Source organism: Toxotes jaculatrix, chromosome 16, assembly GCF_017976425.1.
Source record: "Toxotes jaculatrix isolate fToxJac2 chromosome 16, fToxJac2.pri, whole genome shotgun sequence".
NCBI classification, from domain to species: domain Eukaryota; kingdom Metazoa; phylum Chordata; class Actinopteri; family Toxotidae; genus Toxotes; species Toxotes jaculatrix.
In genome coordinates, this window is record NC_054409.1 from 17,309,843 (window position 1) to 17,326,626 (window position 16,784).

General features: G+C 38.4%; 1 protein-coding gene across 2 annotated transcripts in view; it reads right to left on the reverse strand.

Moving 5' to 3' along the window:
- LOC121195502 (astrotactin-2-like) overlaps positions 1–16,784 on the reverse strand; it is a 234,233-nt gene that overhangs the window by 89,889 nt on the left and 127,560 nt on the right. For both annotated transcript variants that reach the window (XM_041059005.1, XM_041059003.1), the window contains 2 exons: positions 15,376–15,513; positions 2,979–3,129 (listed from right to left, as the gene is read on the reverse strand). In XM_041059005.1, coding sequence (XP_040914939.1) covers positions 2,979–3,129; positions 15,376–15,513 — 289 coding nt within the window. The remainder of the gene's footprint in view (positions 1–2,978; positions 3,130–15,375; positions 15,514–16,784) is intronic.

Sequence of the window (16,784 nt, forward strand, 5' to 3'; positions counted from 1 at the left end):
TTTATACACACTCTCTCCGCTGACCACTACATTTCCACCTCTGGGTGTAATAAGGATTCATTGTAGTGACATAGGTTTAGTATGAGAAACTGCCAGTTCAATTTTACTCACCAGCCCTGTATAGGATGCAAATTCTACTATCATGGTGTAAATGCATAAAACATCATTGCAACCATTGTTACAGGTGTACCTGTAAATTGCTGTACAGATATCAGCTATTTCACATATGTACATATGTAATCATGCACCCATGCTAACAGTGTATTGAATTTACATTTTGAATTTGTATTAACAGTATTACACGTTCAATATTGTTAGTTTAATAAATGCAAACGAAAAGTGGTAGCATATATTCAATATCATTAAACCAAATATTCATAATTAAATATTTAATTATACTTATAGACGTAACTCATTATTGCGAGATCTCACTACAGCTTTGCAAACATTAACATGTTATAAAAAAGGCAGGAAAAGGTATGAGATGTATGAAGTACATGCATTACTTGGAAGCCACATTTCATTATGCCATTCAGGAAAGAGTGACAGTGTACCATCACTGTTCATGCATATTCTTAATAAATTATCCATATCGCAGGTGCAGAGGACCCCCAAACAAACGCCAAAACCAAGGGTTATTATAAAATGTTATCATATTATCTGTGACAGTATACTGAATATTACACTGTGAGCATGTTTGGGGCAAAAGGCAATTACCACTATGGGTAAACTAAAACCTACCTTGGCCATAAAAAACAGCCACAAGCTAGTAAATATGTCAAGGATGGAAATTGTCTTGGTTCTGATGAATGATGGGGGATATGATTCAGGTTTATTAATATGGAATTGTCGTCATGGTAACACAGTGGGAGGTAAATTGTGGAGGATGAATTTGCTGAGGGCATGGGCAGAATAACTTGATCTGTACAGAAGTGATTAAGAAGTGTCTTGCTGAACATATTACATGTGCTATGTAACGTCTGTATTTTGCTCATTCTACAAGGTGCCTGGGTAAGTCTGTCAGTCATGGTGTACATTACTGATTAACGGCACTGTCACGAATAAAGCTGTTTGTTATTCATCATTTATGAGGAGTGCCAGACAAAATTACAGACAGCTGTATGATAACAGCGTGACAGAAGTGTAGGAAAAGTTCCAGTGAGGTTTTTCATGAATATTGTAAATAGAAGTTTTTGTTAGAACAGAAGCGATCATTTTTTTTTAAATTAAAAGACAAGGAAGAAGAAAGAAAAACAAGAAAACTGTTGTATCAGTGTTTGTCTTTGGTCGACGCAAACAACGAAAAATACCAGTCGATTTGTAGCCCCGTCCAAGCTCTTAATGACTCTCCAAACCATCCTCCAGCAATTGAGATGGATCATCAATTTAATTACTTTACAACACAGGCCCGCCCCGTGCTGTCAAAAGCCTGGCATCGGAAGTTTCCAGTCACCCTGCACTTGTAAATATGCCAGAAGACAACCTCTTTTGCTCTGCATTTTACAATGTTACATCTAAAGTCAAACTATGGTTGATGAATCAAAGAAGGACATAAAAAAACAGCTCCATCATTAAATATATTAAATATGTATTTGTTGTAGATTTTCTACACATAATAGTAGTAGTATCTAATGGGGAAAAGAAGCATATTAATAATGCTATTAGTAACACTACTTTTACTTAGCTGTTGTCACTGGAATAAATTTCTAATGATCCATATTATATTGTGACTAACGGCCCTGTAGTAGACATTTAAGTAAACTTAAAGATCTTATGTTGTTAATCTTTTTCAAAAGGCAATTTCTGTGTTTTCCCTAAGTTTCAAATGGGGAACAATTTAAGTTCATAGTGTCACATATACCGAAATCAGACTGAAGCAGACAGTATCACAAAAGGTTAAGTCCGTGTACAATCAATACCAGGCACACATCACAACAGTGTGAGTCATAACTGCTTCTAGCCATAGGCTCCATAGTGTCCATACGTACACAAAGTGCACCAAACCATAGCATACTAATTATGGCTGTAAACGGCACATAAAATATTATGGATTGCTTGGAAACATCACAAAAGCCAAGATAGGATACAGCAGATGGCATGCAAATTTAATGAGTGGCATTTATCTTGGGAAAAAACATTAAAAAGAGGTGATTATGCAAATGAGTTTTAAAATATATACCATGTTTCACTTCAGTACTTAATCAGTCTTTTAGCGGCAATGCCCTGCAATAACAGCACAAGCACTGGCCATTATTAGAACAGCTCAATTCATACACCACATGTTTTTACAGTTATTTTATTTGTTGTTTATTTCATTAACTGTTTTGAGGCAATGGGCCATTGTTTGTCAGGGTCTCCTTATTCTGATTCCTGAATTTTCCAAAGTACCCTAAACCAATGGGTAGCTCGTGCCCAGTTATGGGTAAAATAAAAAGGAACATGACAAGCTTAAATGCTAGCATGCCCGAGACAGCATGTCTGTAGCTCATGTGTGTCCAGCTAGACTAAAGTCCAGTCTTGAATCCAGTATTAGTGTGGTTCAAGTCTGCTCTCCCATAGAAATTGGTTGTCAACAGCCACTGAGCTCTGCTAGCTAGTGAGCTTCAGCTCAACACCTGTTCAGCTGACAGCAGGCCTGGATGATAAGTGGAGCTACTAGGCCTTTTATCAGTGGGTCTATCACTGACAAGCGCATCTCTCACACGGACATAATATGCAAAAAATACACACACAGAAACCCATACTTGCAGTCACAATGTATTCACTGTATGATAATATTAGACTTTCAGGCCCATAAAAATTTTAAACAACCATGTACTTACATATCTTTGTAAACCCAGGAAGCTTTAATTGACACAGGTGAATTTTATTTAAGTTTGGATCAACCGTAGTTGCCACCATTAAAAACACTGTACACTTACCACACGTCAGTGTGTCATCTAGAAAAAAACCCAGACTAGCCATCTGAGTACACTTACCATGCAGCCAGATGAGTCTAACTGTCGGTCAGACACACACTTGAAGTTCTTTTTGCAGCCACCATTATCTTTGGAACAGTCACGGACGGGCCCAAAAGATGCCAGCAGGTCCTCTACTGTCTCAAAGTAAGTGGACATCATGGCCTCTTCCCTGAAATGGAAGGAAAAAAGGTGAAAAACATGACAATACAGACGCCTTCACACATGTTTTCATAGTATAAGGACATACTTGTACGAGTAAGGACAGGTAAAATTGTATGGTTGAGCAGCTGAACACAATCCCTCACCACCTGGAAAGCGGTCTCTCATAACCTTGCTGTTTCTAGTCCAATTAAAAGGTTATTCATGCTTGCACATAATGTGACAAAATTGTGGTGTTTTGAAGGCTTTTACTTTTCCACCTGCAATTAATGACTACGTCTAATGTTAGCAACTTGTGTTTGTTTGAAAACAGGAAAGCTGACATGACAGGTTTCCTCTGTGAGCTTTAGCTTCAATTTGTCACTGGCAGTGCAAAGACAAATGTTAATGTGTCTTAAACCACTGCTGTCAGTGTCAAATGTATAGTCAAATGTGTCTTTTATGTTTAAGGATTTTTTTTTTTTTTTATTTGAAGAAACTGTCTTGAGTCATGTCAAATGCTTCTTCTGTTTTTCTGAGGCTTCTATGTTTTTATGTAAAGCAACAGACTGTAGCACAGCCTAAGACAAATTTCCCCTTGAGGACAATAAAGTTTACTTTACTTTAATAAACCTTCAAATAGTAGTGTAATATTGACGTACCCTAGGGCTTGCGTTGTGCTGTAGTAAGCTAGGGCATTTTTAAAACAGCTGTTTTAAAAGTTTCATTGGACTGATGCGTGCAGGAGTTCACGCTGGTTCATGGTGGGTCATGTCTGGGACTAAGTGGTACTTTGGCATTAATTGGACTTGTCTGACATGGTGTGTTGATGGAGAGCCTAGGGAATCAGCAATCTCCATCCATTAACTCTCACAGCTAACCCAGGGCCAAGGCATCCAGGTCCGCCCTATTTGGCAATGTTGAAATACACAGCAGAAGTTTTTGACATAGAGGATAGCAATGATATTTTTCATTTGCAGAGCACCACAGAGGCTGTATTTTATTAGATCTTTTATTAAAATAATAAATAATAAACTTGAAATGAAGTTGTACTTAGGCACAGTGCTGCTTTAAGATAAGATACACCTTTATTAGTCCCACAATGGGGAAACTGCATCCGTCACAGCAGCAAAGAGACAGATTCAGACACCCAGTATAAAAAAAATAAAAAATATAAAGACTCTATAAAGAATATAAAGAATATAAAGATTTACTGTAGAAAATAAATACTATAAACAAAGTGACACTATACACAGTGTGAGCTCTGAGATAAATGCTAACGTCAGCACATTAACATTCTGACAATTACTAATGCTAGTGCTAATATTTGCTAATATAAATTAAAAAATTTGGATCAGATGATGGTGCTAGATGAAAAGTTAGCGGGACCACCAAAGTTATTACAGTTCATCCTGAAAGGAACATGGATGAACCAAATTTAATAGCCAGTAATGGATACATTTAATTCAAAATCATAAAAGTCAGCCATGAGGTCTGAGGATCACTGAATTTGGTAGACCTCAGGCTATGAAGGCAATGGATGTCTGGGCAAAATTTCAATCTAACGTTTTTTGAGATCGTTCAGCCTCGACCAAAGTGGTTGTAAACTGACTGGCAGACAGACCGTCATTGTCATCTCTAGAGCCATGTTATTAGCATGGATAAAACCATCAACAAAATAGCTGACCAAATCATTAAACAATGTTTTCAGATCAGATTGATCAGGTCGGATTGTGGGGTTAAGTCTAATCAGAGATCCATCGATCTGTCTGTGTGTGTGCCACTTTACCCCTTCCAGGGCTATACTTTTTAAAAATCATTATAAACAAAAGAGGAATCTGTCATTTCCAAATACTGGATCTTTGCTTTTTTTTTTTTTTTATTCTGAGAAATGTCAGCTTGACCAGTCCTGTATATAATAGCTCAACTGCTGTGTTCACTTCAGCATGCTCAGCCATGCCCATACAATGAGCTCTGCGTGCCCGCTGTCAGAGTGAACGAAGGGGTAAGCAACCCCTGTGTTTTTTCTTTGTAAAGAAACAAAAGCACTGTCTCACAGGGATGGTACCACAGGGACCACAGTGCGTCATGAGGGTGACTTGACTCTACAAACAGCAACAAGATCTCGAATGATGGGAGGAGAGATGCCCTGCTGAGCAAGGAGGATTTTGTTGCATTGTCACTGACACTGTGTGTCTTCGTCTCTGTGTACTTGGGTGCTTATGTGGCAATGTCATTTCAAAGAAGACACTGAAAATAGGGCCACTGAACCAATAATATACATACTGATGTTGCGGTTGCTGATTTGATTAAAATGTCCTTAAGTAACCTTTCTTCAAAGTGGATATAAAACATCAAGAAGTAATTTATCTTGCGAAGTTTCTTCAACGAGGAAAGATGGAAAAGTGAACTCTTCTTGACTCAGTATTCACTGTGAAATAGTTTTGTGAAAAGCATTGTATATTGTGACCTTGTCATTGGCTTGAGTAAAGATGAAAGGCTAAACATTAAAATGTATCAAATAGGTAGGAATGCTCCGTGCACAGCACTGACAAAAACACCTTCAAAATTCATATCTTAGAAATATGAGCAGGGATGTATTGTGGGTAGATGTGGGCAGACGTCTATCGACAATTTTGAAATGAATATTTTTTCCCTTGTCATAGTGTATGTCCGTGTGTGATCTGCATTTGGAATGCTGTTTAACACCTCACATTGTTTTGAGCAAGGGATTCGCCATCTTAAATATGTGGTTTTCATGTTAGATCTATGGCACATCAGTCCATAGTTGGCACATTTTCCTTGAGCTAGTGGTAAAGCATTGACAGCACATTGGGACTGTCCCCTTTGCAAAATCAAACCTTTCCTGGCACTGTGCTGTGCTGATAGCAAATCACTTACTGTCCTCGCTGTCACACACAGTGAATATATTAAAAAAAAAAATAGATGTCCAACAAAAGAGCCCAGAAAAGTAACCTATCAGTCCTGACATTAATTGATGAAGTTAGGCATTTGTTTTGATTTTTGTTTGTTTTTTGTAATTATAATATAGTCCTTTGGCTATTTGTGCTCTGCGTTATAAATGGCCTCCTAATTGACTATGCCTGTGGTCCATCTGATTTGAGCATTAATTCAAATGTGGATATTAATGACACCAACTAAACAGGAAAAACTGCATTTCAAAACGGTTTTAGTCTGTTGACCACAAGAGGAAGGGTATTAGATTGGAGAATGCGATTAAAGATACTAAAACATCTTAAGATAATTAAAATGTCACCTTCTGTTTGCAGCAGATTAACAAATGTTTTACGGTTTCTAATAGACATGGGTGATGTGGTTATGGCAGACCCATTATATTAGTAGTATTGATGTCACCCAGTAATTCCCAGAACTCAAGATAAATGGACTCTTTCAACTCTCCAAACACACTTCTTTATCTGGCAATATATTACAGTTTACTGTTTTGTTGGCCATATGAGCAGCAGTCTGCTGCTGTTAAGCATTTTAGAAGATACATGTTTTTCTTAAGGCTAAAAAACAGCATTTGTAAACAGGGTGGAAATTAACCTTTTGGTCAACCAACCATAGTTGCTGGAGGACATCTTAATTTCATCTATTTAATTATATTTGTCTAACCTTCTTTGAGGAAGCACTTCTAGATACAATATGTGAGTTGAACTGTCCAAATACATAAAATGAGAACTGCTGAAAAGTTCGCCTTTTGTTTGTTCTCCAATATTTTTTTGCATTACACATAGGTCACAATACACCAAAAAACCAAAAAAACGGATTAGCCTAAAATAACGTCCTTTGAGCAATAGGTAGAGCCGAGCTCTCTATTCGAAACTGCTGCTCTCACCTCTGCAGGTTCATGACTAATGGGAATTAGACCTGGTGATATTGATGTGCCACATTGTCACACTCAGCTGCAAACTCTCTGAAGTACATCAGAGATCATAAACCAATGAAGCAAGAAAGACTACATCACACAGATACAGTGGGACTGTGGCCCTATCATCACCGAACTGGAGAGTCTCAAGACCTCAGCTGCACCTTGATGAATATCAAAAACAAGAGAGTGAACAGGGTACGCTCTTGTCAGAGTCTGATGCCCAGATTCAACATGCTTGACTTAACACCAAAAAAGGGAAACACCAAGTGTATTGGAAAGGAATGGCTCACAACAGGCACTCTGTCACTTGATTCTACCAGTGCACATACAATAGGATACCTAATGGAACACTGCCAGACCAAAAAAATGCGTGGACTCAAGAAAAGCTAATTTCAGTGACCGCTTGATTATCTGCTTGGGGCAAACAAGCTGGTCCACTGGTCCAGAGCCAAGGATCCTGCAAGTCAAAAAGCAGAGATCACTGCAATAGTTTCTCGGCAAAGACTAGGGGTGGAACAGATTTAGTCACTGTGGACCTCGGCAATGAAAACTTGCCCTTAGATTATGGAATTGAATCTCTCTTTGGGGAAGGTGCCTAATTTGGTGCGTGAAGTTGAGAGGTACCAACAAAATACAGTTGGGCTCACCTCTATGCACAGCTTTGGCTCTGGAACCAACGATGGACTCCTACTCAGGAATTGTCCATGGTGAGATGTGCCAGTCGGTTGTAGGACTACTGACAAACCACCGGCTGGCTGCTGCACAGTTGGACTTTTCTCCCGGTGGATGAGAGGGTCACCGTCATGTGGCTGCGTAATGCAGAGAGAAAAACTATTACTGTTGTTTGCGCATATGCGCTCATCTTTGGTTGCTAGGCTACAAAGGCTGGTAAGATGTGACGCATCGCGAATCGCATAGCTACAAAAACTATATGCCTAAACTTAACAGCTGAACACAATGCAAGAGTAGCTGTTTATTTGTTTATTTATTAAAGTGTGCATATTTATTTTGAATGAATGAATGCACATAAGAACTGGGACAAAATCTATGTCATAAGCACCAAATCCATTATACAATTTCTGAATGTTATTAAGGATCAAGTGTTGTGAGTCATATCTCAGATAATCAGAACAGGCTCACTGATTGGGCCCATTATCTACGTTGGTGGATTTCTCAGTGTATTTTTTTCTGACATTATCTTGTAGCAAAAACTGTTGTATTTGCGAGGATAATCTCCATAGCATGTGTATTTTATGCAGATCTGCAAAGACTTGCTCTTTATCAAACTCATTCCCATTCACAACCAACCTTCCTCAAATGTCAACTGCATTAAAGCCACACTCATTTTCAGAGGGCACTCTGCATTAAGGCATAGGGTAGGGATTTAATAAACACCTAAACTGTCGGATGTCCTCTCCACACTCTCTGCCATGAAGAGGAAGCATCAGTATAGATATTCAAAGATGCTTTGACAGGCGACAGCTGTTCGCCTCCCATCTGAAACAAAGTCAATGTTGTTTCTTTCATCCATGAGCGATCCACAGGTTTATAGTAACCATGATGATGAAGGTCCTGTAACCTTAAAGAAGTACTTATTTTAACCTAAACAACCTAAAAATGTAAATGGTAAATGTCATGTCATCATCTGCCGCTTATCTGGGTCCAGGCCCAGGTTGCGGGGGAGACTGCTGCCCAGTCCACAATGCACACACAAAGTCCTATGGCACCTCCCACAGGTGGGGGCCCATGGGAGGCAGTGCCGTCCGGAGTGGGGCTCAAACCCACGACCCTGAGAGATTGAGTCTCATGCTCTACCAACTGAGCTAACCGGGTGGCCCTAAATGGTAAATGGACTGCATTTATACAGCACTTTTCTAGTCTTCTCTACCACACAAAGCCACAGTCACCCATTCAGTCATACATACAATGTGTTTACTTAAGCATACAGTGCTTTAACAAGGACACACACGTTCATGCACCAGTGGGCACACTGGGGGCACTTTGGGGTTCAGTATCTTGCCCAAAGACACTACGACACATGAACCAGAGGAGCTGGGGATCGAACCACTGACATTCTGTTTGGTGGATAATCCGCTCTACCTCCTGAGCCACAGCTGTCTATATATATGTACATATGGTTATGTTGTTATACCTCAAAACTCTTTATTACACTGTTATTATACTGTACCAACATCTACAGAGGGGGGAAAAAAGTTCAATCTCTGTTGTGGTCTCCGTGTCTTATTCTTCCTCTTTTTATTTGGCAACTCAATTTTTCTGAATTAGACAGGTAACACATGGCATTCTGTGCATCAGTTCTTTCTGCCAGGCACTCAAAGCACTGACAAATGTCTCCTTAATTGAGAGGAAAACAGAGGGTTGGGAAGGTGAGGCAGACAAAAATAATGGGTTGCATCAGCTGTGAGGTGCATGCTAACCGGCTCTCCTTCTGGATAGAGGGAATAGAGAGTCGAAGGAAATAAAAAAAAACCAATCAATACCAAGATGCCTGTTGCAAGACAGTCCAGAGGGAGAAAAACTGGGGAAAAAATGCTGAAGAAATCTCTGGGTAAGGATATTGGAAAGTTCCTTAAAATGTTGTGCAACATATTAAATTATGATACAGAGTCCACAAAAGAATTCAGCAAAGTTTGCCACTCACTGTTTAATTAACAAGAGCCCAAAAACTGGTCTGTATAGGTGTATAGAAGATTAAAGCAATCTATACCACACCTCACTTTACAAAGCTGTTTAGAGAGTAGAGTAGTAAAGTAGAGTGACGTTACCAGAATTGTTACCAGAATCAGCAGAGGCTCAACACAGATCAGGTTTTTTAACAAATCATTAGCTAATCAAGATCATCTCTTTTGGCACTGCGACTCTCTTGCTTGACCTAGAAGCACATTGGTTGCATCTAAACACTGACTAATGTACTTGTTATTAATCTCCCTCTCTGCCTCTTGCTTTTCCAGATGATGAATGACCAGGCGGCACTGCCCAAAGTTAGAGCGCTGCTCCAGCATGATTACAGATCCCGTTATTGGTCTGCCCCTGCACTTGATTAATGCTCTTGTTCCAGCTCCCCACAAATATGCTGACTCTCATCAAGCACTTTTGTCATTGAATAGAGTGCATTTTCTTTAAGCTCGCTGTAATCACTGAGGAAAAATCTGGTGGGCGAAAAAAGCACCTAAACCTAAGTGATAAAATAAAGATTGATACATCAATTCTTTGGTTTGAGTGTGGAGTTATAAAACATTTCTGACGCAGATTTGGAGTAAGGGAAGTGGATTTATGTACTTAAATTTTTCCTGGTGTCAACCTCTTGCACTTGCATTGCATTACTGGCAACGGCACATTTTGATGGTTCACTTGATCAAAGTGAGAGAGGTCATTAATCACCAGTGTGAGGTGTCACCAGTTACTCAGGGTTATTAACAGTTCCTTATTGACAAAAATGCCAGTCTTAGAGCACAGTTTAGACTGCCTGAATCACTGTGTATTGTGATATTTATGAGGTGTTTGCTGACACATTGGCTTCGGTTCAACAATAATCAGTGGAAATGCAAGGCTAATATTAGATAAGATTAAAATTTAATCATAGCTAGTGGGTTGGTGAGTCAGAGAACTCATTCTTTAAATATATCAGTTTGATAAAATAACTGTTTGGGAAAAGACTAAACATATATAGAGTTTACCTCCTTCTCTAGTTTGCAGTTGTAAATACAAACAATGACACTTTTTTAAAAAAAATATTACAAGTGCAAGGTAAGCTTAAATCTTATGCATTACAATAATGGTTTGGAGGTACAGATTTTACAATGGCTCCCTGTTTCTCACCACTATCAAGACAACAGAAAAGGCTCAGTCTGAATACCAACACTGAGACAGTTATTGATTTGTTAACCAGACTAAACACTGAACACAGCAAAGCAGTACAACATATTTTATGCTTGGCAATCTGTAAAGCGTTCCACTGTTAAATGAAAACCTTATAAAATGTGTGAATGCTTACTTTGAACAAAAGATACTGTTGAGGCAAGTCTTTACTGGAGGCTAATTCGCAAACATCAGGCCATTTGTGAAAGTTGGCTGACTTCATGATCTAGCATTCACCACTCAAGGAAATGCACAAGGATCTATAAATTGATCTGTTATTATGATTAATTATTAAGGTGTGATTTCAAATGTGGAATGTACAGAATGTACTGTAAGTTTAAATTCTTAAAAAAAAATCTTAATAAATTAATATAATATACAAATTTATATAAGCAATAATAAACCAGAGCCCAGGGCTGAAAAAGTGGAAGCTCTGCTTTTATTATCATGACCTATTTTATCCTTTTTACATTTCTTGTATTTAAATACACCTAACAATACAGTCTGGACATTCACCTGAATGAACCTTCCCTTACAATGTCTGGCTTTAAATGTCAGGGACTATGCAGGTAAAGTAATTAAATTGTAAATAAAGGGAATAAAGGGAACAAATCTTTGAGACAGCTTGACGGCTTTACAGTCAGTTCGGCGTTAAAACACTGCTGCATTTTAACCATTCTTTCACAGGTAAATAATTGAACAAGCCATTCTCGGTAACCTGTTAGTCAAGCAGGTTAATACTGTATGTCACGAGGACATTACCAAGAAGGTATGCACTCAGAGTAAAATCAGTGAGGCACTTCTATTTCACATAGGCCTTAACCTCTAATAAACTCTGCACACTCACCCCTGTGGAGCAGGGTACTGAAATTTGCATGCACTGGTTAAGCCAGTCAGAATGAAAGCACCAAAGGTTCCGACAACAGGCTGTATTTTAAATGTTGGAACCTGGAAACTGGAAAAAAAAACATGATTAGCTGTGGTTAAGGTTGGCCTTGCCTCTGCTTATCTGAGGCAGCACTGCCCGTCCTGGCCTAATTTCCATAACTATAAGAAACAAATATAAATTAACTCTTAATATAAATGTTGTGATTCAATAGCTGAAAAAAAAACATAAAAAGAAGTAGAAATTCCGGTAGAAAATAGTTCTTATTGAAAGCACCTGAAAGCAAGGTCTGTGGATCTATCTCAACACAAACCAAAAGCATTTTTCGCATGCTTTGAATGCTGCAAATACATACACTTCCATTTAACTCCACTGGGTTTAACTGAACTCAGCATGGCTACAGAAAACTGGGATATGTGGATTTGTGTGTGATGTTGGTGAACTGTTGTAGACCGGTTAAAATACAGACACTCTTTTTCTTTTATCAAATGCCCAGTACCTAATAATGAAAAAAGAAAAAAAACTAAATATCTTGAGTGTGTAATTTTAAAACTATTATTTAAAATTTAAAATTATTAAAGAAGCCGAATCACTGTGAGGTTGGGTGATGCTGATATCAAAAGACAAAAATCTTTAGTTAAAAGCTGAGCTTGGTTAAGCTGACACTTACCTTGGCACTCACTTAGCTTTTTCATATAGAATTAATTTCATCAGGTTTTGTCAGTGAGCTGAAGGGCAGACGTGAAACGGAGATGCATCCTGTTAAAAGCCACAGCTACAGCACATTTCACCACTTCCTACATCAACTTGTCTATCATGACTGACTGACTACATCAATGCCTGCATAAACACTCTGGGAAAATGCATCAGCCAGAAATTCCACAAGGTCCCACGGGACTTCGTTCCACAAAAATGCTTTGGATAATGAGTTGTCTGCATTATTCATGCCAATCTGACAGATCCCCCTATGTTACAGGAACTAATCGTTTACCAAATACAGAACATTAACATATTACTCTAACTCAGGAAGGCTTTTAATCAGCCATACAAGGTGTATTTCCCCCTTCAGAATGTAAAAACTCTTATTTATCTCCTGCTGTGAAGCTGTTTCAGCAGCAAGTCTCGTCAGATCAGATGGCTTTGTTTTTATTATAATGGTTGATATGCACTATGTTATGCTTCAATAAAATATCATCCCCCTTGAAGTTAAATATACTCAATTAAATATTCTAAATGGCCATCTCTAAATGGCGCTCATACACTGAGGCCAAACAAATGCATTCTAAAAGGACTGCTAGTGTAATTTCAGGAAGCGACAGCAGCAGGCATGCTCGCCATTTTCATGAAGGCCCATCCTTCTACTGATGAATAACTTAACTAGCTATAAACCAAATGGAGCTCCTCTGCTGAAGTGCTCAATTTACACCTGCAGTTGTGATGTTACCCAGCAAGGTCTTTTCATCATGCAGTAAAGGTGGCACTTGAGTGATAGTCAAGAGAAAGAAAATGCACAAAAGTAGCAAATGCTTTGAAATAATTGCCTTTCCTCCTAGCTAAACGGAGAGACTGCAGTCTTTTGTGATTTCAGTCAGAAATGTTCTGAATCTGATCAGATCAACATGTAGCTGAAATATGGCTATAAACTGTTGTTGCTCTAAAACCTGTCCTCCTTTTTCAGCTCACCATCGCTGATCAAAACCTCTGAGTAAATGAAATACCTTGGCTAATTAAACGAGAGGCGTGCTGTAATCCCATTTACGTCTGAATAAGCAGATGTTTACAATTACCATGGGGGTTCTGTGCTCCTGAGGCAATTCAATAAAGCCTGTAAAAAGTTTGGATTTTTTGCAGTAGTGGATAAAATTTGCAACAATTTATATGATGCACATTAGATATAAAAATTCAAAACAGCAATTACAAATTAGTTTCTAAAAAAATTTGATATCATCCAAGAGTATAGAGTGCTGAGAGGATTCTGAGAAATTTACCAGGTAAAAGGAGCATTTTCTGAACAAATAAGTTTCAATACATTTTCAGTGAAGCGGCTGCCAGCCCTAGTTTCATTGTATTAAAGCAGGTCATGACATGCTGGGATGATGAGACACTTTTTTTTTTTTCCAAAGCGCTGTCCACAATGTGGACGTCACACAGAGGTGCAGGACAATGACTGCATTATGATATTAGAATCAACATCATCAGCATTCCCTCTGCTATGATTGTCCTCAGTTGGGTCAGTTCAGGTGCTGAGGCTCTGCTCCAATCATCAATCAACAAGGCACCTTATCAGGCCGGCGAGTCCAAGGCACTTGTCCTTGAGTCAAGTCACCATGATGTCTTGTTGAATGTGCGAGGTTTGAGTTATTTAATAAAATGTATGTGTCCCTTTTCGGTGTACTCAAAGATGCTCTATTACACAAAAAGGTCTAAAGAAATACAAGATAATGTTCCAGACCTCTGACCTTTTGTTAATTCATTTGTGGACCTTACAAAGAAAATGTGATGACCCCTGGTTTAAAATGTGTTCCCTGCTGGCAAAACAAACCACAGAAGAGTGAATCAAATTAAACAGCTGCTTAGCTACAAAAAGATTTATCATTGCCACAGCCATCTTTGGTTGGAAAGCTTTTTGTTTTGAGGCTATTTGAAATGAGACTGAGACTGAAATCTGAAAATGAGATGTTCATGTTGTAATCCTACTTACAATATGAACACTGCCATGGCATGGACATTGATAAGACTTTAAGTGGTGCAAAAAATAAAAGTAAAATTATATGAAATATTCCTTGGCACATTCCATCGTATTTTGGGGTAAACACAGCTCTGTTTATAGAATTAACCATCACAGTTCATCAAATGTAACTGAGAATCAGACAAGACAATGCTAAATTTATTATGCTGTTCAGTGTTTCATGCAAATTATGTTTAACAATGTAATGTAGTCTCTATATTGAGCATTTACACAACTGCAAAGACTTATGCAGCACCAATGTGTTGTCTTACTTTGTTTTAATACTTTTTAAGCAAAGTTAGCAAACTACTTATATCTTATGTTTGTGACACACTTTTGAGTAATGAGCTTAACCCTTTTCCCCCATGTATATACAATATGCTCATCCTTAATGCTTACCTGCACTTTTAACGTCAAATAAACCAAATTAAAGTTGCCCACAGCAAGAAGTATACTGCTGTACAGCCAGTTATACTGAAATACACAGTGGTAAGAGGTAATCCGTGACAGCAAAAACAATGATGTTACACTCCTATATGTCTGTTATATAGGAATGTCATATATAATAGAATTCTCTCAGAATTGGCAGAATCAACACTAAAGCTTGTATCACGAAAACAGTTCAGACTGAAGTACAAACTTAGTTTGTTTGGGCTTATACATTCCACTGCACAAAGGAGCTTCATAAAATATTTCTGTGTCACTCAAGCTGTTGAGCCAGGCTTTACGATTCCATAAACACTGATTTCTTGTATTTGTTGAGACCTTCCAATACACAAAGAGTAGGTATTTATGGGACTATAAGTTTATATGGACCAAACAGCAGAGATACTGTTCAGCACAGTTTCTCTTGCAAACAGCAGTGGAGAGCTCTGAGCTGAGTCAGACTGACCTGACCTCCCCTGGATCTTCAGTAACCAACACGTCTGTCTTACAGCTGGCGATGGGGTTGATTGACAGTTCCACTGGTGGCACCACAAAGCTCTTGCTGACTGGCAGCCACAATCCTTGGCCCAGACTGTAGAATGATCTGTGTTGGCACAGCCACAAGACATAAAATGTCAATCAAACTACTGTCACATTATCACATTGTGTCACTACACGTATCACATATTGTACAGTATCTACACACATAAGCATGCAAAGATAGTATAGCAGGCATGAGAACACTGAAATGTGTAGACTTAAAATGGATGATGAGAGCCTGACAGAAAGACAGCAAGATTTTTTTAAATTAATTATTTATTTATTTATTTTTTAAATTGCTGCAATATAATGGGAAGTGTTATTGAATTCAAAGTAATACGAATATGCAGGTAACTTTGGAGTTACCTGCAGAGAAGTACATTAGAAGTAGCTATGGTGGCATGGCTGTTTTATTATTTAAAAAAAGAAAAATCTTCTCTTTGACGTGTGTGCTGATGACCATGGTTAAAGATGATGTAAAAATAAATTGGTTTTGATAGAGATGTTTCTCCTGAGTGAAGATTAATATCCTCAGGAGGACACCCTGCAGGGAGCCTGGACTTGCCGCTTGGGAAAAACAACACCTGGCAAGGTCTTTTGTGTTGTGTGCCTTTAATATATCTGAGCAGGTGGGCGACAGGATCACAAATTACTAGAAACTTAGAAACCAGGCTTGAATGACTTTGCTTGTGGAAAATTTTGGGATTGTATTTAATCAATCGCTCTCATTTGACTAGCCTACAAAACATATTACAATTTTTTTTTTCACCTTTGTAACATCATGTAAGTTTATCCACTGTTAAATATTGACATGTAACTGGTACAAGACATGATTAGCGGAACACCCTGGACTGCCAAACCTCAGCATTAAAAACTTTCAACTTGTACAAATCACTCCTGCCAGTATATTAACAAGAATCAAAGAATCTGAATACATTACACTCATTCTGACCTCCTCTCATTATCTGACAATTCAAACTGAATTTGACTTTAAAATGTGAATTGCTCACGTTTAAAATACTACATCTAATCCAGTCTTCATGTAGCCTCTGTGCCTTCCGTTCACAAGATGCTTATTTTCTCACTGTTCCCAGGATCAAAAAAAGTGAGAGGCAGCACTGGTTTCCTACAAAGCTCCCCATCTGAGAAACCAATCCCTGTTACGATTAAGCTCCTCTTTTCACTGCTATGGGACTGACACTAACACTGTCCAGCTGAAGAGCAATGCAGTATTTTCCCCAATCCCCCTCTACACAGTGCTGATTTTAAAAAAAAAACCTTCCAATTGGAACCCGCTTCGGGTTTCCACTTGGTTGCTGCATCTTTACTCACTTT